Source organism: Ciona intestinalis, unplaced genomic scaffold, assembly GCF_000224145.3.
Source record: "Ciona intestinalis unplaced genomic scaffold, KH HT000103.2, whole genome shotgun sequence".
NCBI lineage: Eukaryota > Metazoa > Chordata > Ascidiacea > Phlebobranchia > Cionidae > Ciona > Ciona intestinalis.
The window spans coordinates 128,299-141,749 of NW_004190425.2; the positions used below are offsets into that span (position 1 = coordinate 128,299).

The window sequence follows — 13,451 nt, forward strand, 5'->3', positions numbered from 1 at the left end:
AATGTCCATATTTTGTTTCATGTGTGTTAGTGTAAATTCGCGGCCTATCGTTTTGTGAGGAATTAAAAAAACAACTAAAAAGTGACGCAGTTAGTTTCTTAAACGTAATTTAGTGTAATGGACACGTAGTACAGACACCAGGAAACTTAGCCGAGAAACATATTTATGGTAATGTATATATGTATAAATCGTCAATTTTAATGTAATGTTGAAATATTTCTTTATGTTGTTCATAGGCTATTGTTAATTTTAAATTTATTACATTTTCTTCTTTTAGGTAATATCAAAAATCTAAAAAATGTTTGGACCTCGTTTTAATGAGCAGAAATTAAAAGTAAACCTTAACTTGGTCGTTACACGGCTAAAGTTAATGGAAAAGAAGAAAACTGACTTGGCCATGAGGGCGCGTCCTGAAATCGCCGAGTATGTAAAGATTGCCAAAACTGATCGAGCAAGAGTTCGTGTTGAACACATTATAAGAGAGGATTATCTTGTAGAGGCCATGGAGCTTGTTGAGATGTATGCTGATCTACTCATAGGCAGGGTGCCACTTATGAAGCAATCCAAAGCACTGGATGACAGTTTAAAGACTCCCATATCTACTCTCATATGGGCAGCACCTAGGTTAACCCAATATTGCCAAGAGTTAAAGATTGTGCGTGATCTGTTGGGTGCTTATTATGGTAAGAAATATGTAGAGGCTTGTTTAAGTAATCAGGTTGGGACTGTGTGTGATAAGGTGATGGCAAAACTAGACCCATCGCCACCAAAGAAAAGCCTTGTTGAAAACTACCTGGTTGAAATCTGTAAGGTTGCGGATGTACCCTTCACTCCAGATGCTCGAGTAATGGCTGAAGACATTGCGAAAATCGAAGGAGTTGATACAGATTTTATGGATTTTAATAGTGACTTTCCAGGTGCACCACCTTCAAATTTTGGTGGTTCTAGTGGTGGTTGTGGTGGAGGGCAAATAGCAACACCACAGTTTAGCTACCAAGCAGCAACGGCATCTACACCCATAGGTGGAGCATATGGCGGTCCTGCTGCTGCCGTTTACAATGATCCAGCTGCAACATTCACCACACCACAACCACCTACTTATTCGGCAACTGATCCATACAGAGCACCAGATAACTATCTTCCACCAGATGAGAAACAAGCTCCTCCTCTTCCAGGAAAAGGTCCGGTTGGGTCTCCGGAAAAAAGCGACTTATCCAAAGATCCCTCAGGAGTTTCACCCCACCTACCCCCATACAATGGATCACAAGGACCAGTCCCTGCACCTCGAAGTACAACCCCCAACTTTCCAAATCTGCCATCTGTTCCAACCAATATTCCAGGTAACAGTTTACCATCTGCTCCTGTGGACAACAATGATGATGACGATGTGAATTTCGATGATCTGTCTCGAAGGTTTGAAAACCTCAGAAAGAAAACATAATTTAATACCACAGTCCAAAACAGGAACTATAGTTTTACTCCACAACATACTAGTAGTAGTGGACATGCGTATGTGAACGTTTATATATAAATATTGTACAGGTAGAATGAAACTTGTCCGTGCCGTTTATATTTGCCATTGATACATATTTTTTTTATCAAACATTAATTATCAGATTTGAAACAATATAAAACTGAAACAGCTAATTTGTGTCTCTGGGCCTTTGAATTGGTAAAACTACCAAGATATCTTCATACTTGCACTTACTAGTATAAAACGCTGCATGTTCTATATGCAATATTCTGTGCTGAATGCGTGAAAGCAGTAAAATTAAGTTTAATCCATGTTCAGAGTTTTTGGTTTTGCAGTACATTTAAGAATAAGGCTCAGATTAGACCATGTACAAACAGAATCTGGGCCCTAAATATGTCATGAATTCACAATAATGGGTTCATGCAGTGGATAAGCGCGATCAGCTATGCTGTTTGGATTTTATTTTTTCTGTCTAGATGACATGATTCTGCATAAAATAAACTGACATTGTATGAAACACTTGGTTCAAGGGAAACAGTATATTAATTAACACTTTCAATTGCATCCAGTTTCAGTGAAAAGAAATTAAACAAAAACGACAAATCAAACACGCAAAACTTCACCTTACATACATAAATGAGTAATAACACATACCGATAACAGAGAAACATTTCTAACGATGTAAAATAAATTGTTTAACACATAATGTTGCGGTTATAAATACAATAAGGTTTTGATTGTTTCTTATGCATTATTGCACCAGGTGACGAATGTGCAGTATTTTAAGCTACTTAATTAGAACTGCTTCATCTTTAATCTTTGATGACAATGACATACTGGAGTAATGTTGATATACATATATTTTAATGATTTCACTTGCATATTGTATATTGGGTGAAAAAGAAGATTAAAGTTTTGGTGAGGCAGCCACCAATATATCTTTCATGCGTTGCAACGAAGAGATCAGCGTATTCTTAAATTTAACAGTATTATATTCTGGAATTGTGTTGAATACAGAAATGGAAACCAAGATTTTGTTATTTTTAGGGTTGTAACATACACCATATCCTTCATTAACTGCAGGTCCAAATGCCATGCATAAATCAGCTTTGCATGGAACCTGGCTAGTTGAAAGGTTAAAACTCATTGCCTTTTTGTACGTTGGGTCGTTATAGATTTCTGGCGTTTCGAGACCCGATTTGGTTGCAATTAATCTAAGACCAAGCAAATGTCGGTCAATTCCATTACCAGACACTGCACACACAGTGTAAGCACGATGTGCAGCGACTGCATCACGTAACTTTGCTGCAAGGTCTTGGACAGAAGATTTTCCTGAAACTACAGCTTCAGTAAATGCTTGAGATGTGCTGGAACAAGAGCGAATGGTATCTGTTCTTCCGAGTCGAAATCTTCGCAGTGATGCGCTTTCATATGTCGCAGGTGGTTTGTTATGGAGGGTATAGTAAGCTAGCTGCAGTGCTATTTGAAAAAATGAATCTGGACTGAGCTTTTGAGACTTTATGAAATCTTTTCCAAAATCTTTGAAGTTTAGAACTTCAATGGTGAGATTGTTGATCAAACTATCCACTTTCATGGAGGCATTCTCAATTCTCATTTTTGTGTCCTCCTTAATATTAAATGGGAGAAACTTTGGATGGGGAAGAGATAAAATGGAAGATCTTGGTTGTGTTATTGGTTCATCACAATACTTATACACATGATCAAGCAATGCAGCGATTGGAGGTCCTTCAGCTGGTGAATGCTCATAAGCAAGACCCACTCCACCATCCTGATCTACAATCATTTGCACAGTTTTATCGAACCATCGATTCCCTGTGTTGTATTGACTCCCACCTCCATGCAAGCAACGACCGGCCATATCACTTCTCCATCTATTCTCAGAAACTTTGGATGATCGCTCATCCAGACAAAGGGCAAAAATTGATCTCTGAATGGAACGAACGGATGCCTGATTTTGGCGATCTTCCATTAATGTTTGGTAAGCAGAACCCCAAGTATCACGATCTTCTGATGTTAGAATTCCAACTGGATCTGAGCGTGGCATTCCATTTGTGGCAGTAACAATACGACTGAGTTGTGTTTCCAACTGTCTAATAGTTAGTGGTGTACGATCTCTGTTATAAACTTCCAATTCAAAGTACTTGTTCTTGCATATGACAGTAATATGACGTGGTGGTCTCCATGATCTGGCATAGCATCTTGAACCATCTTTTTCAATTCCTGGGATTCTACATGATGATAAAATACGATAATATTGATCCATACAAAGTGGTTTACCACCAAGCATTTCGACAGGCAGTGTCTCATTATCAATGTTGACTTTGTAATCAAGGATAGCTGCTACAACTTTTGCAGCTTGTTCAACTTGACCTTTAACTCCAGAAAATTTATATTTGGGAAAAGAAACCGAAGGACTACAATGAATAACAACAGAAGCACGAGACTTCAAGTAAGCTTCATCAAGCCACCAGTCAGACAACCAGTTTTCCTTTTTATCTGCATGTTGAAGCAACAATTCTTGCAGCTTTTCCCCTATGCCATTTGCTTTTCCAAATTCCTGCACCAACTTCTGTGTATGATTAAACTCACTTTCATTTACCAATGGAGTCACTGTCTTCAGATATTTGTCTAAAGTTTGTTGCAGTGTTGGTACTGGTAGATTAGGTAGGCTCTCTTGGTGACTATAAAATCTTGAAGATGGTACAGACAACACTCCATGTTTTGGTACCAACTGTCCGTGCAAACTGACCAAGGAATGACGAACCAAATGAGGTCTAAGCTTCGAATAAATCATTTCTGCTGTAACAAAAGTTAAATAAGAATAAGTATATATACAAACACAAACTGAAAAGTACTATAACACAGTTCCTTGGAGGCTTAAACCAAATAACTAATAAACAATTACCCACAAAAACATAATATTAAAACTGTAGCGTTTACGTTTAACAGATGATCCTTTCAAGCCCGTTCACAACTACTCAACGCAGACGCCGCACGTTCGATCGATCTCAGCAAGACTGCTTTCTTTCTTTGTCAACATATCGTATGTGTGCAGTACAAAGGTCAGGAGATGACTAAGTGACAACATTGCCAGCGAGGTTACCTTGGTACACGAAGAAACAAATGACTGCGCAAATTTGTGTATATTTATATTGTATACACGAGTTCTGTTTGTGTAGACCTGTTTCGCTTATGTTTATACGTGTATAAATTCTAGTATGCTAATTGCTAACCAAAAACATCGTGCAGCTGTAACGACCGGTCGTAGAATCACGCCACACAAGTTTTATTGTTTCCAATATCGACCTTTTTGTTTGACGTCCCATGCTAACTTTCCTATAACGCGTCAGATGCACCCGCCCTTTGCTTGAGTTACCGCCGATGCTCACATTCTTTGTAAAATCGTTCAACATCATTTACCAGCTATTTCACGGCTGCTATATATACTGTTGTGTCCTCGCCGTTATGGAAAATGAGAGGTACGAGAATTAGAAGTGAACAGGAAATCATAGCTACTGTAACCAAGAGCACACAATAAGTAAAAATCCTAGATAACCCGGACCAGGAAACGACAATCCGACAACTTCTGGATAACCCATGTTGGGAAGTAGCTTTTCATACCCGCGAGCGCAATACTAAGTTAACTGCAACCAAAATACAAACTGTACGAACATGGGTGTCTAGATAGCATCCAACCATCACACTCCAAACAAGCCTACCTCCGCATGACAACTATTACGCTAAAGGGACCTAATGTGATATATTACTATGGGGTAAGATGAGACACCGTTAGCCCATAATATCCAAATATCCTGATTTTGTTTCAAACGATTAACGATCAATTGGAGTCGTAAATATACGGTTTTATAACTTTCTGATTGTTCTTTTTTTACTACCAAATGGGACGAGAAAGTAGAATGAAAAGGTGTCCCATCTTCCCTATACTTTAAACACAACCTTACATAACAACTTGAACATTTTGACTTAATTTTAATAACAAAGTTTTTATTATTATATACGAACGCAACAACACTGGTGCAACGAGGCAGTAATATCAGCGATTTTAAAATATTAATAGTCAGCATAAAAACATTTTTGTAAAAGTTTAAAACATTCTTTTATTCACATCACCTGGTGAGTATAAGAAAAAGTGTTAAACAGCAAAAAAGAGTTAAATACTAAGTACATCACCCTTCGGTAAAATCTTAAAAATTAAGGAAAAAGTTAATCAAACAGATTGCTGACTAACAATGTAACATGGTATGAATAGAATGTTATTAAGTTTACAACAAATAGAGCACGTCAACCAGGTTAAAACAACACTCATATATTTCTATATAAGACCCTAAAAAATGTAAAACATGTTATAAAAAACAATTTTGTGTCAATACAAAATGTCTTTTTTCTACATGTTCTCAACTTTAATGTGTGTGCAAATAGAAGCATTTTGGTTGTATCTTGTATGACTATACGTAGCAACTAGCAGCAACTCTGGTCTATCTCACTTGGGTAAAGGACTTGCACCATTAGAGGTAATCACTGAATCAAGTTTCACCTGAATATTGATTTACTTGAAGTAGGTTTGTTTGTTTGGTTTGGTGGGATCTTTGTAAACTCAAAGCCAGTGCCCAAAGAACGGGTTCGAGTGTGTTTGGCAAACTGAGCTTTTGTTATTTCAGCTGCAAATGCAAACGGATCGTTACTCGAAGCAATATTTCCCTGCATTGGATTACCACAACGATCTAATGATGCTGCTTTAGTTTGTGTGATCAATACTTTACGCAACCATGCAGGAATATCAACCATTGAATGTTCATGTCGTCGTACAAACTCATGTTCAAGCAAGTCTCGATATTTTGGGCGGTACCTGTAATCCTTGGTACAACTGGAAGAAACAAAAATGTTTATAACATCTTATAAAGTATAAAACAGTAGCTTCAAAAATTTTGAAACTTGCTTTTAAACATAAACAAACTATTGATAATTGGTACAAATGTGTTTTGTTCATTCAAGAGAAGGCCGTGTGATCCATTGTTTTGTTTGGCTTGTTAGCCCTATATACAAGTGTGTTGTCTGTTGTAAGAACTTTCAAGTCAGAATTCCCACAAAACTGAGTTATTAAAAAAGCGGTGCGCGACAGCCGACAGGTAAACAGAAAAGAATGTACATTGAACACATTTTAGTAAACGCATTATAGATAAAAAGAAAGAATGTAAAAATTATACTTAGTTGATACCCACCAGAAAGACACAAATCTTTTAAAACCGATGGAAAAGTTTTGATCATTTGGTAATTCAGGAGGTGCTTCTTCTAATATCTTGGTCAACATTTCAAAGTCAGTTTTGCAGTTATGGTAGGGGAATACCCCAGTTGCAAGTTCCACCAATGAAATACCAAGACTCCAAACATCGGCGCGGATATCATAGTTTGGGTGACTGGGGTCGGGACTTATCCTTTCCGGCTGTGGATTGAAAAAGAAATTGATTAATGAGAAAATAAAGAAAATATAGGTGTACTGTTTTACGCATCTGTCAACAGGTTTCAAAAGCATGAAACCACATGCATTTTGTTTATATACTATGCAAATACCCTTATTGCTGTGAAGGTTATAGGCATTGCTAATAAGATAAACATAACATAAGCAATATTATAGGGAATAAAGCAGGAAAATTCATAAAACAATAATGTGCTGCTATTGTGACGGTTTCTAATGACAACAAAACATTAGAAACCGTTTTCTACACAGAACAGGATACTCACGGCCATATACGCAGTACAACCCGCTGCTCTTGTTTTAGCTTGTGAATCAACCAGACGACCACTAATTCCAAAATCACAGAGTTTAACATCACCAAGTTTATTAACCAATATATTGGATGGTTTTACATCTCGATGTATTACTCCATGCTTCTCTTTAAGGTAATGTAAAGCTTTCACAACCTGCAACAAGTTTGCAATAAATTTGACAATATGATCAGCAAGTAGACAACAGTACATTATTATCATTAAGTTAGGAGTGATTTTTTTTGGTAACAAACCACACCTTTTCCACTTATTAAGTGTTTAATTAACATGAAATATATAATTAGACTTACAGAAACAGTCAATTTTCCAAGTATGTTCTCAGGCATGGGTCCATTTATTTTCTTCTTTAACTTATCGAAACATGTCTCCATAAGTTCCATGCATATCCACACATTCACCTGAATCATGTGGCTATTTGTGAATATTGCAACATAATGTGTGGGTACATTACACAATATCTATTACTATTAATATACACAATGTTGCACCACAACCAAAATAACACTGTGCTACAATGGGAACAATGTTTTTTAGGTTTACTAGATGATGGTATTAAAAATTATTGCAATACATAACTTGTAACTTATTACTTATGCTATACAGTTACATACTTTTCTATTTTTTCACATTGAAAACAAAACCTGCTGAGAAAAATGTTCCACACAAGACACAATGATGCAGTGCATTTGTGCATTAATCTGTGTACTGTGTTACCTAATACTTATACAAAGCCAAAGGATAAACAAAAACTACCACAAACAAGAATTAGAAACAACATTACCTCTGTTACAAATGTACCGTAGCATTTAACTATGTTTGGGCAATCGTGACTTTTTTGTACAATATCAAGGTCCATTAATATTCTCTTGTTTTCTTCTCTGTTTCCTGATCGGTGCATTTGCTATAATGGGAGGAATATTTAATTATATGCCAAACAATACTTAGCATACATGCAAATTAAAAAGCCATTTTATCAGGTTTTAAATGCACCAAAGAGAAATATCCATGATTGATATACCAACAAAATACACAGAACAGGATAAACCATTACTAAACCATACATTAAAAAAATAAATATTAAAGCAACCATTTCTGTATAACTATTTAAAGGTATATAATAGTTCATGTGACCCACACATGACACAATGGTCATTAATAATTATAACTTAGTAGGCTTTTTGTACAGTCCTGAATGCTGTCAATATGTCTGTTGGGTATGTTGGAATACTGTTAGCATATCAAACCAAATTTTCTGATTGTGTTTTTAATAATTACAAACACTCATTTAGAGTCACAGAGCTACTAATATTATATTTCTGAAAATATACTTTGTGCCTATCCGCTATCCAATGGTACACTAAAATAGAATGAAATGTCCTATATCACACGACCCTACTTTTTATCTGACACAAAACAAAATTTATTTGCATATTCACCTTTACAGCCATCACATGACCTGTGATATATCTCATCTTATAAACTTGGCCACACGTTCCACTTCCAATCTGACCAAGATTTTCAAATTGTTCAACTTTTGCTTCGTAAATCATCGAATCAATTCTTAATTTTCCAGTTTGTCGAATCACTTCTTGTAACCTTGCGTCAATCTTTTCACTACATAGAGTAAGTTATATTGAAACAAGTTTTATAATAATCGATAAAATATTTGATTGAAAATATAATAAAAACATAAAATATAAAGTAAACCAACCCAAAACACGAAAGAACAAGTTAAAGGATAAAAGTAACAACAAAAATGCATAGCGATTTACCCTCTTAAGTTAGAAAGGATATTAAGGTGAAATGTACTTGATGTTCTGCAGGCATTAACTAACCTTACACACAAAAACAGGTGCTGGGCTACTTAGTTTATCTGACATAACAAAACTTTTAGTTATATATATAGAGAGAGAGAGAAATGGCAATGATACAAAGCAAACTTTTTGGCCTTATTTAAAATGAAATCCTTATACTATACTGTCTAAAAATCCTCCTATGTAAAATAAAATCCTCCTATACTGTCTGTTATTACATCTTTTTAAGTGATACATGGCTAATTTATGAATTAATGTTTACCTTTCTTGTGTTTTTTCTGGTTGTGGAATTGAGGCAGGAAGGGCAAAGGATATTTGCTTTTTTCTTGCAGCCGAATCCACCGCACCTGAGGATGACTTCATCAGTGATGCAGGTGAAGAGTTGGAAAAATTAAGTGACACTGAAATAATTAAAATCAAATGCAAATCACCATAATTAAAAAAAACAAGCTGATTTATTAATTAGACAGGCTATTCAAACAAATCTTTGGAATTTAACAAATCAAGATTAGAAATACCGCAATAAAATAATAAAATATAGGACAAACATATTGATTAGTTATTTTGAAGTTGATTTTACATGCCTTAAACAGAGGTTATAACACGATTTGTTCTGTTTCATATATCTCGTGCCCTAAGAGTTACCAGGTAGGGTAACTTTGTGGGTGTTTATTGTTTTGTAAATGTTTTTGCTTTTTATACAGGGCTGATAATTTAGACAACATATATACAGGACCACTGGGTTAGAACATAATACAGGCGTTAAGTGTTTTGCCCAGGGAAACATATATATGCCCATAAAAGGTTAGAGGCGGGTGCGCTAACCCAGTCTGAGTATGGCAATTCCTAATGAGATCTCGCGCGTGCAAGACGGGTATTTTTCGTGTGCGTGCATGCTATCATTAAAAATCTGGGGGCAAAGCATGTACATTTTCAATCCAGGTTAGGAAATCTTGCTTAACCTAATACCTTTTTTTTTCTTTGTTCAGGTATTTGGCATGCGTAGCCTACGCGTAGGCCAATTGTGGCGTGCATCAACAAAAGTTTGTAAAAAGAACGCTCGTGCACCTGCCATACTCTGCAGACTGGGACACTGGGCGCTAGCCACTGTACCCAAGCGCCGATTACACAGCAGAAAAGTTTTAAAAAAATTCAAACAATTATAAAAAAGAACTTGATTAAAATTAAAAATTAACATAATTAAGTGCCCAATTGATTCACTCACTATGTGGTCTTGCTGATGAAGTTTGCTGCGAATTCGACATATTTCCCATTCCGAGGTTAGTTGGCTTTTTTCGCGCATTTTGTTGCTGAAAGTTTAATTCAAGTTGTTTCATTCGCTTCTCCAGTGCATTAAGATCAACAGAACCATTCATTGTCATTGTGTAACAGATGCTGGCTTTACATTTACAACCAGCAAACTACGCATTTAAAAAACTGTACCCTGGATTAGAAAAGTTCGTATCCTGCATGTTTAAACAACAAGACGTATACAAACGAAAATAAAGTACGTACCAACAATCAACATTTAATTATTACCTACATTTACAACTAGACATGGCAAATTCCGCCAGACGGCGCTAAGTTTATTTATTAATTTTGTGGGGAGTTAAAGGATTTCAAGAAACATTATTTTCTCTTTTGTCGGCGTAGTGAAAGCATAGTTGATGAGAATATTCTATTCTCATCAACTATGGTGAAAGGATCCTAGAGTGACTTCAGCCATGTCACAGAAACAATTGTATTCACGCGTATTGCCAAAAAATACAGCCATTTGTCAACAAGGCCGAAATGTTGTTGGATAAGAAGAAGAAAGGAAGGTCTAAAACGAGAAATCATTGTCAATATAATCATGAAAAAATGTCCCGCTTACTTCAATATTGGGAATTGCGGAAAGAAAAGGCAACCTTGTTGGGATTACATGTAAAAATAGAAAACAGGTTTAACTTTTACAGAAAAATCTCAGTAAAAACGCTACCTTTACAGCAGCAGTTCACTTACATAAATGTGAAATAACGTACGTCTTTACTAACTTTGGGTTAACCTATCGTACGTTCTAATACCGACGAGCCATGAAGATATAAAAGACGAATTAACGAAGTACGACAAGGCAAACAAATCATTGGAAGAATAGATAAAGACGCGCTACTGACTATTCGCCGAGTAGCAATTAAAAAAAAACGACGACCTGCTGGACAAAAATCCAATTTCCAGTTATTTTTGGATTAAAAAAGAAGAGATGTATGTTACCTATAGAGTAAAGCAGTAAGGCAGGACAGAAACAAGGAGATTGCCAAACCAAAGCGAAAGAGTTTCGCAACTGTCAGCGCCTGAAGCAAACGTCGAGAGCAATAAGACGCCGCAACGCACCGAGGAGCTGCAACTCGTTCCCAGGGTAGTAAGACGTCTACGCCTGGGAAAACTACAAAAGTGACAGGATCTTAAAAAACACATCCTACAAGAACGTAAGCGAAGTTAGAATGGAAAATAAAAATATGGAAACCCTTACTCAAACTCAAGCCGCAAGCAAACGAACCATTAGAAGTCCATTGGAAATAGATGGAGAACCTGACCCCAAAAACATGAGTCTGTGCAAAACAGAACATAGCGCTGTGCATTCTTGCTGTGAGGAATACGTCCGATTCGTGGTGGACGAGAACTGTCAGCTGACCAATTGCGTGAAATGCAATCAGGCAATGAAAAGACTGCCTTGCTGCAAGAAATTAATTCCGGAACAACAGAACAAAGATAACTGAGGATTCACGTGCGTAGATTATTGGGAATGCGGCGGCAATCGGGAGTCGTGCAAGGGCAGGAAAGGATGAGAAGTGCACGCGCTCTTCCTAAATCTGATAAAAAGAAAAGAGGATAAACGTGCTATAAATGAACTTCAATCAGGAAACCTAACAATAAAAGAACAAAATGACATATTTACGGGGCTCAGCTTTTCGACATTACGGACTATGCACGAATTCGGCAACAAAAGGGAGCTCTGGTTGCTGTCGATATTTATAAAGTATTTGACACGCTTTCGTGAAAAATCATAATGCGGACCCTAAAGCAGTATGGATTTGAAAAAGACTTTAATTAAATGGGAGAAATTAGTTTGCACGGAGCCACAAGGTATTATTACCAACATTATATTTTTTTATTGTGGCCGTTAAAATTAAACGAGGAGTAAGACCGGGAGACCTTTTATCTCCGACCCTCTTTGTTCTTTGTATTGAACTTAGTGTTTTCTAGACGATACGCTTTCAAGCATATCGGCGTTGTTAGCCGAACTGGAGAAATTCGGTAAAACTTCCGGTTGCATGATAAACAAACCGAAGACGACCGCGTGCTGCAAAGGGTTACACGCCGATAATGATACAAACGCATTTGGACTGAATTGAACGCAAACAAGTTTCAAATATTTCGAAATATATATATATAGTAGGGTGGGGGAAGATGGGACACTTTGTCAGACGAGACTCTTTTTTAATTTTCTTTTTGCGAACCCCCAATAATTGATAATCAGGAAAATAAAGTTACAGAATTATTCGACAATGTTATCACGACTTTATAAAACGTCCGTCAAAGCTGATTACTGTTTTTAAATATTTAAAAAAAAATATGTAAAATAGAAACAGTATACTTCGAACAGGTAAAAAATGCGAAATAGTAAGGTGCTATTTTTTAATGCTCGCTAAATCATAGTAAAGCCGAAGATTGTTTTAGTTAGCGTGTGCGAACGATTAAACTAGTTTCATAGCTTCTTAAAACAACCTTGATTATTTCGTACAGTTTGATTTTGTCTCATAAAACTAGTTTAGTTTTGTAAAAAAACGCTAAGATATAAGCATGAAGAAAATAGGCAGGGGTCAAAATGACTTTAATTTAAGATAAAAACAACAAAAAAATCTGTTTAACGTTATCTATATGAAGTTTACATGGCAAAGAAGCTAGCACAGCCTGTTAAATTCGGTAGGTTAACTACAAGTTAAAGAATACTGCTAATGTAAATATATTTTAATTTAGAGTCTCTACCCCCACATTGTAGTAGTAAGATCGGCAGTTATACATGTACATATCGTTAATATTGCTGTATAGCGTTCCCGTCCTATTTACGTCGTCCATTATTCATTTAATTAACGTCTTCCATCATGTTGTCCCATTTCCCAGCGTCGGCGTCATAGCGCGGAAATGTCCCGCTACGATTCCCACGAACCCAATAACTTTCTCACACGGCCCTAATTTACCGTGTCTCCCATTCCCGCTATAAGTTGTGACGCTTTTCCCTTTCGCTCATTCTAAACTAAACGATGAAATAGCTTTTGGACGATGTATTATTCGAACTG

General features: G+C 36.4%; 3 protein-coding genes across 3 annotated transcripts; 1 reads left to right on the forward strand and 2 right to left on the reverse strand.

The window, feature by feature from the left end:
- Positions 1–258: 258 nt before the first annotated feature.
- LOC104266595 (IST1 homolog) lies at positions 259–1,785 on the forward strand. The gene has a single exon (XM_009863208.3). It carries the CDS (start codon positions 299–301, stop codon positions 1,439–1,441), a length of 1,143 nt encoding a protein of 380 aa, XP_009861510.1. The 5' UTR covers positions 259–298; the 3' UTR covers positions 1,442–1,785.
- Positions 1,786–1,986: 201 nt separating this feature from the next.
- On the reverse strand, positions 1,987–4,594 carry LOC104266596 (carnitine O-acetyltransferase-like). Its single transcript, XM_009863209.3, has 2 exons — positions 4,436–4,594; positions 1,987–4,297 (listed from the first exon to the last, which is right to left on the reverse strand). The coding sequence occupies exon 2, from the start codon at positions 4,287–4,289 to the stop codon at positions 2,382–2,384; it is 1,908 nt and encodes a 635-aa protein (XP_009861511.1). The 5' UTR covers positions 4,290–4,297; positions 4,436–4,594; the 3' UTR covers positions 1,987–2,381.
- An 876-nt stretch (positions 4,595–5,470) lies between these two features.
- mapkk7 (mitogen-activated protein kinase kinase) lies at positions 5,471–10,580 on the reverse strand. Its single transcript, NM_001078291.1, is given in 8 exon segments — positions 5,471–6,380; positions 6,736–6,956; positions 7,256–7,435; positions 7,591–7,698; positions 8,082–8,201; positions 8,737–8,914; positions 9,377–9,515; positions 10,340–10,580. Coding segments are annotated over 8 exon segments (1,437 nt in total). The 5' UTR covers positions 10,497–10,580; the 3' UTR covers positions 5,471–6,046.
- Positions 10,581–13,451: the final 2,871 nt, after the last annotated feature.

Coding starts and splice junctions, on each gene's coding strand:
- LOC104266595 (XM_009863208.3), top strand. CDS start 299: ATGTTTGGACCTCGTTTTAATGAGCAGAAATTAAAAGTAAACCTTAAC.
- LOC104266596 (XM_009863209.3), bottom strand. CDS start 4,289: ATGATTTATTCGAAGCTTAGACCTCATTTGGTTCGTCATTCCTTGGTC.